The sequence below is a fragment of the Geosmithia morbida genome (assembly GCF_012550715.1).
Source record: "Geosmithia morbida isolate 1262 chromosome Unknown scaffold_11, whole genome shotgun sequence".
Taxonomy (NCBI): domain Eukaryota; kingdom Fungi; phylum Ascomycota; class Sordariomycetes; order Hypocreales; family Bionectriaceae; genus Geosmithia; species Geosmithia morbida.
In genome coordinates, this window is record NW_023336198.1 from 827735 (window position 1) to 840705 (window position 12971).

The following is a 12971-nucleotide window of genomic DNA, read 5'->3' on the forward strand; positions in this document are numbered from 1 at the left end:
GCTTTGCTTGGCTGGTTATGTAGCCAATATGTATTACTCGAGTTTTCATATTGCTAGGCGTTGGGGATTTGGGGTCAGTCAATTCATATTTTCCAAGTTCGTCTGCAGCTAAGTAGGTAACAGCCAACGTGATAACACCAGGAGTATCTACCTGGTAGTATGCGGAGAACGGTATATCCTTCAGTCGACACCGATATTACGCAGAGTACAGATTACAGTATTATATTACTCGTGTATTAATCGCATGCAACAAAGGCCAACCAGTTTCGAAAGAGACATCACCGTAGTAAGTGTTCATGAAACAATAGGTAGCATTATCAAATGTTTAGAAGCTCATGCTATATATAGTGTAATGTGAAGAATCCTAGACTTGGCCATGTTAGCAATTGCATTGATGTTTCTTTCAACAGAATCAAGCAAATAGAGGGGGGAAAAAAGAACAAAGTGTGCGATCAGACATCCAAGGAAGAATTTACTCTCACTTATCCCAACATAGGCTCGTAGGGACTCGAGTGGAAACTGCGAATAGTGATGGAAATTTCATCATGAAGACACATTGTTACAGAAAGATAAAATGGAAAAAAAGTTGATGCTTACCATGTGTATGCGTTGACCGTGCCACGCTGACAGGTTAGTTGGGGGCATATAAAGTATAGTAGCAATAAGAGAAATCTGGGTGCCATTGTCTGTTAGTCATGTTTCTCCGACAAGAAAAAATGATTCGGTGTCCACTGAGAAAGTGATCGTATGTGCTATGAATCAGACAAATTATACTGGCAAGTAACAGGTGCGTTGCAGCGCACCCGAGTATCTCTTCATGGTCGATTCGAGACGAGAAAGAAGAAAAGGTGTTTGTCATCATGTAGAGGGTTTGTGATCTGTAGAGGACGAGGGAACGGGGTAGAAGAAACTTACCATCAGTAAGAAGGGGAGAGAAAGGCACAGAGAGAAGGTGAGGGTGAGGAGGAAGTTCGTCCTCTTGATCATTGCACGTTCCCTCTTACCTTCCTTCCCAATTAACCGACTGCCTTCTCCCCCAGAGCCTCAAAGGCCGAGTAGCAGATAATCATTGTATATGCAGACTCGCGACTCGCCACGTCTCTTGTTGCAGCAGAGAACGACGGTGACATCATATCCCGTTACCGGTCGAAGGACTTCGAAGCCGTCATCGTCGAGGTTGACGATGATTCTCGCTTCGGGGGCTTGGGGAAGAAGGAGGTGGTTATTTGTTGACTTTTATGATATAGAGAAGGGAGGAAGTTTTTATATCCCAGGCTGTTGGAGAATTTGAGGTCATGGAGGGACAGTGCATGCAAAAATTTTCCGACGTTCTGCGCACCGTGTGGATTTTATCACGTGATAGAACCAGGAGCGTAGCGTATGTTAGTCATCACTGCTGTCCACAATGATGGAACCAAAGGCACAGCATTAGCGGCAGGAGGCGCAGGGTTGCAGTCAGCCACAACCAGGAGATGCAGCAGGCAGGAGGCAGGCTTTCAATGCCGGGACAGGAAAGACGGGAGAGAAGCACAGAGGAGGATACATGTGCAAAAAGGGAAACGACAAAAAGAAAGGAAGAGGCAGGTCCGTTTCAGCCTCTGCTCTCCTGCAAGGGACAGTGCTGATGCCCTGTTGCTATTAGACGTAATCGTGCAAGAGACTTTTGATGACTCTGGGTCGTTGATATCCCTGACTAATAATGGCAGTGGTAGCTAATCAGACCGGGGAATGACACCGGCGCCACCCATCTGCGTATTAATCCTCTTAACTATCTGCTGTCCCGGGCCGTATCACAGCGTAGAGGAATAACGTCCCACTGCCATGTAAGTGGCGCTCAGTGATCCTCGGCGGTGCCCTTAGTGGTGCGTAGCGGTGCATTTAGTACGCCTGGTACTAGCATAATGCATAGAGTGCGTTCTGATAGAGCGATATTGTGACGTTACCCAGCCACCAGTATTAAATAGCCTGACACAAAGACGGCGGCAGGGTGTAGGCGTAATGAAAGCTATTCGGTGCACCGCTTATTTCCGACACATTGGAGACGCATCGCACTGGCTAATTTCCCTTGTGGGCGAGGGGTGTAATTGCATAAGGAGGATCAATGTACCCCGCTCACATGCATGGATATTCTTATGGACGATGGATCATCATTTTTTTCTCTCTGCCTTTATCTCTTTGTGCAAGGCAAAAGCGCCACCGGACGCACTTGGACACCCCAGTCCAATCCAGTCCCAATCCTAGGTTCCCAGTCCTAGGTCTGTCCCAGCAGTCTCTCAGTCCAAATCCGCTTGGGCTGCTACTGCCAGTGCCTCTCAGCAAGCAGCAAGTCGAGTCCACACCCACTCCCCCCATCCAACGCACCACTGGTCGATCCCCAAACTCGTCCTCTGATCTGTCTTCCTGTCCTCTCTCTTTCCAAAGGGCAGTTCTTCCCCGGGGTTTGGTGTTACCAGACTGTAATATCCCGCGCTGTCTTTGACTCCTTCCTCCCCCCCCCCCCCGTTTACGAGGAAACGACAACGGGCCACCACCATCACGACATCGCCCACGCAGACTATCTCAAACGCCTCGTTGCGGCTCTTGGCACTCCTTCTTTCTCCTCCCACACGACGACGACCATCAGGTGACCATAAGCACGACGATCCTACTACCAACGCCCGACCTTCTCTTTGTCTCCCGACACACCGGATAAGCGTTGTCACGCTTCGACTCACGCGCTTTTGTTTGCTTCCGTCGTATCCTTCAGTCATCTGGGGATTCCCGAACTTTCGCCCTACACTCGCTCTCCCTAGAAGCAAAACACAACAGACTGTGACGCGTTTTGCTGGCGCCCGATATTCCCATCAACCGTTCGCGCGCATCACCACCCTCGTCACTTTTTTATGTGTTTACGACCCGACCTCTCCGTCCCCAACGATCCGTATACGTCGGGTCGCACAAGACGCGTCTTGCACATACATCCTCTCTCTCTCTCTCCTCTCCCACTCCGGAATTAGTTGATCGCATTCCGCGCTGTACATCCGTGGAAGCCTCGCCGCCGCCGTGCTCCCTCACTGCCGTCTGAACCCCATAGAGCGCATGCACTAGTGTTGTTCGCACACGTCGACGTCCACACGGTGGATAGCCGACCGCATATCTGGCAATGATGGCTACGAGTATGGGCCCTAACTTCACCGGAGGTCACCCAGCAGGCATGGGGCATCCGGGCGTCCCTGGACACGTCATGGGCCCCGGAATGCCTCACAACCCAGGCCAGCAGGGCGCTCCCGCCGGCGCCGTGCCACCTCAGTTTGGTGCTGGCCCCATGGCCGTCTCGGCTCCAGGAGGACAGATCCACCCTTCCATGATGAGCATGCCCCCCGGCGCCGGTCCCCACGGCCCCGCCGCCCTGCAGCACATGACTCCCCAGCAGCAGCAGCAGTTTCTGCAACAGCAGCAATTTCAGAACCAATGTACGTGTTCCTCTTCACATCAAAACTCATGGCAGCTAGACAATGTCTCCTGTCCTTCTCCTTGTCAGCATGATGCGCTGACATATGCCACCGATAGTCCACAACAACCCAAACGCCATGGTTGCCATGAGGCAGCAGCAGCAGCTCTTCCAGCACCAGCAGCATGCTAGGCAGATGATGGCAGCCCAGCAGGCCTACGGTGCCAACTTCCCAGGCGGTAATATGCAAATGGGTATGCCGATGAACGCGCAGATTCATCAGCTTCGTCAGACAGGCAGAATCCCTCCGGTAAGTCAAGCAGGGCATCATGACGAGTAAAATCGTCTGGACGTCGTCATGTCCGTATCTAGCTTTGCTAACTACGTCGAAAGCAACTGGCTGCTCAGCAATACGCTCTCCACCAACAGCAGCAGCAGGCCCAGCAGGCCCAGCAGGCCCAACAGCAGGCCCAGCAGGCTCAGCAGGGTCAACAGCAGGGTCCCCCACAAGGTCCGCATCCTCAGCAGCAACCCGGACCCAACGGTGGACAGGCCGTACCCATGACGGCGCAGAACCTCCAGAGCATGCAGAGCATGGCCGCCCAGCAGGGCCAGATCGCCGGGCAGCACGCACAGCAGCCTCCTCAGGGCCAGACGCCCCAGGTGCACACCCCGTCACAGCAGCAGCCTCAGCCTCCCCCGCCCGGTCAGCAGCAACCACACCACACCCCGCAGCAGCAGACGTCACAAGCCGGCACCCCCGGTCCCGGACAACAGACCCCCTCTCAGACGCCCAACTCGACTCCCGTGCAGCTGGGCCCCGGACAGCAGCAGGGACAGCCGCCGCAGGCTCAGCAGCCTCAGCAGCCTCCCCAGCCTCAGGGCCCACAAGGCCAGCCTCACCTCGGGCAGCAGGGCCAGCCCCAAGGTCAACCGCCTCAGGGAGCGGGTGTGCCACAGCCGGGACAGGTGCAAGGTGGGATGCAGGTTCACGGTCCGCCGCAGCAAGGTCAGCACCTGGCGCACCCGCAGATGACAGCTGCTGCGCAGCAGCTGGCATTCCAGAACACCATAATGGCGCAGCAGCGTCAAAGACAGGCCGAGAGCTTGAGGGGGCAGTATATCCTCAAGCTGGTGCAATTTGGTGAGCAGCTGAGCAGCTTCCCAGGCACCAAGACCAAAGACGACCTGACCTACTGGAACGCCTTTGTCGAGCGCTTCTTCGCCCCCGAAGGCATCTTCCGACACTCGCTGCACGTCACCGACGCCAGCGAACCCGCAGCTAAGCAGTACGAAATCGCCTACCCGGCGATTGCGAGGTACTTTCACACGCACTTTGGCAGTGGGGTGCGGCACATGCAGCTCGTCCTAGATCGGACGACCATCGACCGACCGATGCCCCAGGACGGCCACTTCATCGAGAACCCCAAGGCCAGCCTAGTGTACTGGTTCGAAACGGGGTCGCACCTCGTAGCGCAGGGCACGCTGCGAGCGTACTTCAACGCACAGCAGAAGCTAGAATTACTCGAGTTTGTCACGACGAGCCACGAGGAATACGTTTCGCGCAAGCAAGTGATTGAGGCGGCAAAACCGGCGCACAACTGGATCAAGGATTGGCGCAACGTCAACAATAGCGACTCGAAGCAGTCACCGGAACTGTCCAAGAAGGGCAAAGGGAAGCAGCTCAAGTCGCCGCAGACACACCCGCCCGAGGTGCTGGTGGACCTTCCCGACACAGCGGTCAACAGCAAAGGTGTGACGGCCGCAGTACATCAGTTTCTAGAGGTACGTTTCCCAGCCGTGAACCCGTCATCTGCACCGCAACACCCCAAACACGCAAAGATTCCGAACCCGATGCTGATATTCCCCTGACTGTACAGATTGTCGAGGTGATGGGCCAGATGAACCCGCTCTTCGGCTTCTACCATGCCACACCAGGTCTAGGACCCTACGCCGCGCTAGAGCAATATGTGGCCACGAACATCAACGGAGCACCGGGAGCAGGAGCGGGGCCAGGAGCACCGGGCGGCATGAACGGGCAACCAGGGCAGGTGCCGGGACAGGTTCCGCGGACGCCGTCCTTCAGCCAGTTCCCGATGGGAGCGTCGCCGGCGCCAGGACACATGAACCTCCCCGGGTCGCCGCACGTGGTCGGAGGCAGCCCCATCCCAGTTGGGCAGATGCACCAGGCACCAGCGATGCAGATGCAGCAGTCGCAGCAGGGCACCAACACCAGCTCCGGCGGACCCAGCGCCAACACGTCGCCCATGTCCAACAAGCGCAGGAGGCCGTCTGGCGTCAAGACGGAGGACGACAGCGGCCCCACCGGACCTGGAGGCGCCTCCACCCCACAGATGAATGGCCTGCAGGGCGTTCCCAGACCCGGAAAGCCATCTACACCACGCATGAATAAGCGTGCAAAGACGAATCAGTCATAATCTGTCTATTTTTTTTTGGACTCTTTCTCTCTCACTGATTCCGAACCCCCCCTCCCCTCTGCTAGTGTTTACACAACTATCCATGTTAGCATGTTCTATCCTGTCTTTCTTGGCGTGGTAAGGCGTATTTATTTTTTCGGCGTGTGTTATAGTGGACTACCATCGGGTCTGCTACACACATCACCATTTTTTTCTGTTATAATTCATCTTGGTCTTGTTCCCCTTTTTGCATTGTACGGATTTTTTCTTCTTTTCTTCCTTTCGATCGGTTCATCAAATATATTTCCCCCCAAGTTTGACGCATTGAAAGAGAAAGAAAGGTTATTGGATATTCCACCTCCCCCCCCCCCCCCCCCAAAAAAAAAAAAAAAGGTAGAGAAAAAGAAACAAACCCACACACACACACGTCTTTCAAACTCTTTCAGTATGCCCCTGACTGTTTCTTTTTTTTGTCAGTTCTCTCTTGGATTTCACTCCATTGTCTTGTTGGATTCTGGTTTTTCATTGTTTCTTTTGGATTCCATCTCATTGTTCTCAATCTATTTCTTGTGGAGAAAACTCTCATCTTTGGAGAGAATGGAGTTATCGTCCTTTTTTTGTTCTATCTTGCGTTGGTTCTCTAAAAGAAGAAATCTTCTGTACGATGTGTTTGTTGATTGGTCGTGGTGCGAATACAAAGGGGTACTGGTTTCCAGCTTTTTCCTCTTCCTTCTTTCTTTTAATATTATAAAGAAAAACATGTCGAGTCTTGGTCCTTGCTTCACTGTTGCCTTACTTGGACATGCTACTGTCTGGATCCGGTGTCACGAATGTACGTGTGCAACACTGGCAGTGAGTAAATGCGATGTAGTAATAGTAGCGAGCATGTACATGAAAAGGCGGTTGATTGTACATATGACAAGAACCGGACGGACCCATACCGTCTATTATAATGTATATCGATAAGATAAAAGCAAACCCATTCAGCCCGCTATCTTTCTTTTTGGAACAAAAAAAAAAGTCCTTTTTGTTTTCTTCCCCTTCTTATTGAAACCCGGGACCCATGCAGAAGAAGATGTGATAAAAGCCAGGAATAGAATAAAACACGTCATCCGCTGCCACCAGATACCGCCTCACTCGCATCTACATCCCCTCTGGGTTGGGATTCTCGTGCTTGGCCGTGCTTCCCTTGGCACGCCAGGTGCTGACGGCGGGGATATTGGCCTCCCACCTCTCCTCAACGGTGCCGTAGGCCCTGGGCGTCAGCTTGATGAGGGTATGCAGTGGCACGTTCATCCAGGGGCTCGCCGATTGGTCCTTCTTCATGAAGTAGGCGTAGATGCAGCGCAGGACAGCCTGGTGTGTGACGATGAGAATGTCCTCGCTGCGCTCGAGCTCCATGATGATGGGTTCGAGGCGGATGACGACATCACGGTACGACTCTCCTCCCCGGTACCGGTAGTTGTACTTGTCGTCGTCACGGGCGGCAAAGTCGTCGGGGTAGCGGTCCTTGATCTCCTGGTACGTCAGACCGTCGCATACACCCGAGTCCAGCTCGTCCAGAGCCTTCCACTGCAGTTGGTTGTAGTTTGGTGGCAGGAAGCGGGCAGTAGCAATAGTTCGTTTCAATGTCGATGTCCAGACGGTGAGAGGGCGGTCACCCTGAAAGTTGTCAGCGGTGTCCAACCATGGGTAGGAGGGATTCGAATTTGTGGGTTTGGGGGGTTGGTTAAGGAGAGAGTCAGGGGGAGAGAAGAAATGATGCCGAGGAGCAGGAGAGAACGGGAGGATGTGGGTACAAGACTTACGCCTACTGATTGCTTCACAAGCTCGGGAAGCTTCTTAGCATAGGCCTCGCCGCGAGGGGAGAGGAGCGTATCACCGCCTATTCTTCCGTCGAGGTTGTAGAGCGACTCCCCGTGCTGTGCCGGTAGTTAGCCTTGTGTGTTCCTGTACTTCTTCTTGACTCTGAGGGAGAAGGAAAATGAGGATAGATGTCAAGGGACAGAGATAGAAGAGAAGGCAGGCATACTCTTGATAGCCAGATGGAGCGGGGACGGATGTGGAGATTCATGAGATAGTAGACGACTCGGCTCTGTAAGTAGTCTTGGATTCGGTTGATAATGACTTGTTTGCTAGCGTCCATGAGCTTAAGGTATGTGTAGTCATCCTCGTCTCCGTCATCATCGATTGACTTGTACGACTTCTCATACATCTTGATACGGTTGCGGAAATCCAGGGCGGCCTGTTCGGGGTCCTGGCCGCGGTAGTCGGGGCTGGTAGTCTTGACGTCGCGGATATTGGCCATGATAAGATCCTCGTCGTCGCACTTGCTCTCGACAAAGAGGACCTCGATTCCGTGGCCGACACAGGTGTTGGCGACCCATTTGCGGCGCTCCTTTGTCGAATTTGTGGCGTCTAGGATGCCGACGACACCGCCGGTGCGGAACCAGGCAAGCATGTCGGAGACGGCAGCCTCGGCAGCGGCGCGACGCATGCGCTCCCCCTCGACATTGGCGCCGTCAAAGAAGTCTGCGGTGGGCTGGGGAGCGTCGTTGCGCCTGTAGTTACCGACGTTGAAGACCTTGGAGGGGATGGTGAGCCATTGCAGATAGCGCTGGGCCTTTTGTGCGATGAAGCTCTTGCCCCGTGCGGGCAGGCCAACCATGACGACACATATCTTGGTGTCCTCGACCTGGACGCCGAGTCCGTTAGTGGTAGGCGACATTGGTAGTGTGTGTGTGTGTGTGTGTGTGTTCTGCGGCTCAACAGAGCAGAATATGGTAACAGCAAAGCACAAGCAGGGACATGTGCCTAGGGTCCAAGTGCGTTTCCTCGAGATTCCCTTGATAGAGCAAGAAGAGTCAAATGCCAATGGTATGAGAAGGATTGAAGCAAGGCAGTGGTAAGGTGATAGAAGAAGGGTGAGCAAGGTGATGATGATGGATGGGAGGGGGTTGGTGGTCTAGGAAGCTAACGGCGGTCGCTCCCGAGCTACACAAGATGGGTCAAAGAGGTCGCGTGACATGGAAAGGCCAAGGTAGGCAGACAAAGCGACGACGACGACGACGACGACGACGACGACGACAGTGATGAGGACTTTTCGGGGGGGGAGGGGGGCGAAGAGGTGGGAGACTGTAAAGGGCCACGTTTTCAAGACGATGGAGAAGGAATATGGGGAAAATGAGGAGAAAAGGCGGAGGAGAATTCGGGGTGGCGTGAATAGCTGTGGGAGAGCATGAGACAAAAAAAGAGGACTGTGGCCGGGGGAGACGATTGACGATGATGAGACGGGGTAGATGCAGCAGAGCCAAGGGGACAAGTGCGGATGTGGTAGAGTGGCGACGGCAACGGGGATGTAGCATGTGTATGTGTGGCCTGATTCTGATCCTTTCTCTGCTCGCTCTCCACGATTCTGTCGTCGATGATGGGTAGGGATGATGTAATTGGGGGAGGAAGCCGGATAGAAGGAAGGAGAGAAGAAGGCGATAAAATGAAAGGCGCGATTGAGGGAAAGTGCCAAGCTGGTGTGCTCCTTCCGTATTGCAATTGCAATTGTCCACCCACGCAAAAAGTGTTTGGGACAGTTTGCTGGACTGCACAAATCGGGAAGGATAGTCGCACCCAGAAGAAGATCACACACCAAAGGAGAAGAAAAGAGAGAGAAAAAGAAAATAGATAAATAAAGGAAACCGTCCACGGAGGGGAGGAGGGAAGAACGGGGAAGGGGACGTCCTAGCTCTGCTTGCTTTGCTCTGCAGCCTCTGCTCTGTGTTTGAATGACACATTCCGTCCGCCCGCACCCTTCCCAGTCCGAAGCTCTCGTTTGCCGAATAGGAAAAGCAGGTGGAGACGGCGCAACGCGGGCTACCCGTGGCCGCCTTACCTGTGCCGATTCACCCCTCAACCCCGCCGGGGAAGGTCACTCTTTTTTTTTTTTTCTTGCTCGTCCCGATTCCCCCCGTTTGGAGAAGAGCCAAGGCTTTCCCGTAAGGGAATCGATAGATGAGGCAACAAGTTCAATTCTTCCCCCTCCCCAAGGTTCAGGGGCAAACGAGGAAAATAGGAAATATCCCCGGGTCTATCCGACATGTCGCTTGAGAGCCGCGTGACCACACCGCTCAGGAGGATGCAGAGAAGAAAAGAGGAATTCAAGAGGAATTTTTGGGGGAAAATCAAATCAGAGAATAAAGAAACCAGAGGGAAGACCTACCTTGCTGAAATTATATGTACCGTCACGAGATCCTCTTCTAGGTGTTGGTGGTCCTGCAGCTACTCCAGCAGCCATATTGTAACTCTGAGATCCGAGGCAGCGGGGTAAGATAGCAGTCCTAAAGATCGTTGCACCGGAAGAGTCTCCGATTAGAATGCCAAGAAAGAGAGGAAGGAGGATCACAGCTAGTTACTACTACTAGTATTATAGAATAGCAGCAGTGATGAGTGAGACGTTGGCTGTCGCAAGTACGGGTACAAAAGCAGAAAGAGGAAAGAAAGGAACAGAGAAGAGAGAGACAGAGACAGAGAAAAGCTTTAGCTCTCCCCCCCTGGCAGATTCGGAATACCGAGAATTCAAAAAGCTGGCAGTGCCGCAGTGGAGAAAAAGCACGACGACGTAAGTGGACGATAAGGTTAAGCGGTCAAAGTCGCGAGCAGCACGATGGACCACCCGTACAATCACTTGTACAGAAAAGACACGATGGGGACCCAGGACGAGCACTGGTATATCAATACAATGTACGGTGTAATAAATAGTGAATCGTCGACCAAGGACATAGCATAGAGCAATGCACGCTCATCCTCGTCCTTGCGTCTTATGGATATTACGGTCTAGCAACGTTGCCCATTATTGCGAGAACACTCCGTGATAGCGTAATGCGGACACTGCCTATACAGTGGTCTACCTATACACTGGTCTACAGACAGTGGTCGACCTCCCCCACCAGTCCACATCGCAATCCCTGCCCTCCATCCGTCGTGACCGATTCAGCCTCGTCTTGTATTATTAACATTTTATATTAACAAGACCACTCCGCCAGACTTGATCCCTTCCTCTTCACATCACCTCACCTCGTGACTCATCCAGCACCATCCGCCTGATCCGGTAGGAAATTTCCAATTACAATCCCACTCTGGTCTCGACCTCAACTCATACCCATCCTCCTCCTCGTCTCTCCCCCGTTGAACCTCCACCCCCCACGCGGAGCCCCATGTCTCTGGGCTACCCGTGTCGGAAATCAACAGGATGTTGGGTACACACTGTCATGAGCAGGGATATCATCTGGGCGTTTGATGTTGAAAGATGTCGGTACGCAGTGCTTGTAGTAGATGGATATCGTAGATGCCGTATGTGTCGTATGCGTTGTATCAACCGATATTGTGCAGGTAGAGAAGCTGAGGAGAGAGTACAGAAAATACGGAGAGAGGAGGAGGAGAGTAGAGTGAGGATAGATTCGAAAGAAGGGAAAGTAGTAAAGATGAGATGGACCCATCAGTCTGCACCTGCCAACTAATATCATAGCAACTGCCGCCAAACATCACGAAGAAGCACACATTACATCACCAAAACACAAGAGAGCAAAGCAAAGCACTTCAAATTCCCTTCATTCGATTACGAAAAACCCCCCCTCCACAAAAGAGCACATATTATAGTTCCAACGCAGAATATAAAAGAAAAGAAAAACATGCACCCTATGCTCAACATCTCAATATATACATACATATATATATATCTTTTCTTTTCCTTTCTCTCTTGTCATGTTGTCTTGGTTTTTCCCCTTTTCAGCTTTTCTTCTTATCCCTCCCATGCCCAAATTGTCACACAAGAACGTTTGCAATTCTCAGCAACAAGTAGAGTACCGCATATAAGAAGGAGTCCTTTGTATCATGAAAAAAAAAAGTTGATATTTTCTTTTCTCGTTCTTTTTCCCCCCCTTCACGCCTGAAAGAGTGAGGAGGGAGGGGAGGGGTATCAAAACAAGTGATAAAGAGATGGTACGCCAGGAGGGGCGACTATTAGTAGATGTGGCACATGCTGTGCCAAACCCTCTAATGGAATGACAAGAAAAGCTAAGTGTTGTGTTTTTTTCTGGTGTACCCTTCCCGGTGTCATATGATGATTTTTTAAGTAGTGTCGATAGAAGCAACCCGTCGAGGAGAGGAAGAAGAAGAGATACCGGCTGGTGGTAATCATCATGGTATTCGTGACGAGCATCAGGGAAAACAATGAGTCGGCCATCATGGTATGCGCGCAGTTTTTTGTTTGTTTCCTGTTTCATCATAAAAGCGAAGTGATAGAAGGCGAGAGAGATGAGTGTGGGTAAAGAGTCGATCTCCCCCGTCCAAATTATACGGCCGTTTTCTTTGGTGTTTCAAATGCAAATGTCATGTCAATCCCCAAGAATGAAGAGCTAGTCATGTATCCCCACGATAGAAGATGGAGAGAGAAAAGATAGAGCCAGGTCATATATCCCCGGATATAAGGGAGAAAAGGAGCATCGTGTCGGAATCCGGTCTTGTTTGGGAGGCGGAGGAGAAGAGGGGGGAAAGGAAGAAGAGCTCGGGGCAATCATCACGTTCCCATCATCACACACGGGGCCCCCTTCGAGAGGAGGGGGGGGGAAAGCATACTGCCACTCATTGTACGTCCAACACACAACCGCCATCTAGGTGAAGAAGAGAAGGAGGGGGAGAGACGACAAGAGACAGACATCACACTGTGGGGGGGGGGGGGGGGGGGGGGGGGGGGGGGGGGGGGGTGAGGGATTTAGGAGCCCGGGGCAGGTGCGGGTGCTCCCTGCCCATCACCCTGTTGCTGCTGGTACATCAGGGATTGGTACCAGAGAGCAACGTAATTCTGGTATCCGCCATCTAGAAAGAGAGACAAGAAAAAGTGGTTAGCTCACGTGTCGGGTGGGTTCGGTCCTTTTGTCATCCTACATTGCGCATAAGGATCATTGGCATCTCCCTGGGTAGCTGGTGGGTTAGTAGGCTGATTAGACGAGGGTGCGGGCCGGTCATAGTCCTGGTGATGTCCACGGCCGCGGCCACCTGGCGGACCGCTGCTCTTCTGTCGCTGGGTCATGAGAAGTTAGTGTTCGTTCGAAGTGGAGGGTGGTGGTCGGGGG

General features: G+C 52.6%; 3 protein-coding genes across 3 annotated transcripts in view; 1 reads left to right on the forward strand and 2 right to left on the reverse strand.

The window, feature by feature from the left end:
• Positions 1-3145: 3145 nt before the first annotated feature.
• GMORB2_2042 (PtaB protein) lies at positions 3146-5868 on the forward strand (the record flags this gene model as incomplete). The annotated part of the gene is made up of 4 exons (XM_035464022.1): positions 3146-3452; positions 3550-3740; positions 3824-5215; positions 5311-5868. 4 exons carry the CDS (start codon positions 3146-3148, stop codon positions 5866-5868), a joined length of 2448 nt encoding a protein of 815 aa, XP_035320286.1.
• A 1122-nt stretch (positions 5869-6990) lies between these two features.
• On the reverse strand, positions 6991-8575 carry GMORB2_2043 (6-phosphofructo-2-kinase / fructose-2,6-biphosphatase 2; the record flags this gene model as incomplete). The annotated part of the gene is made up of 3 exons (XM_035464023.1): positions 6991-7509; positions 7656-7769; positions 7880-8575. 3 exons carry the CDS (start codon positions 8573-8575, stop codon positions 6991-6993), a joined length of 1329 nt encoding a protein of 442 aa, XP_035320287.1.
• A 4035-nt stretch (positions 8576-12610) lies between these two features.
• Positions 12611-12971, reverse strand: part of GMORB2_2044 (far upstream element-binding protein) — a gene marked incomplete at both ends in the record, with an annotated part of 1854 nt that continues 1493 nt past the window's right edge. The window contains 2 exons of the mRNA XM_035464024.1: positions 12611-12714; positions 12784-12919. Of these exons, the coding sequence (XP_035320288.1) occupies positions 12611-12714; positions 12784-12919 (240 nt within the window). The remainder of the gene's footprint in view (positions 12715-12783; positions 12920-12971) is intronic.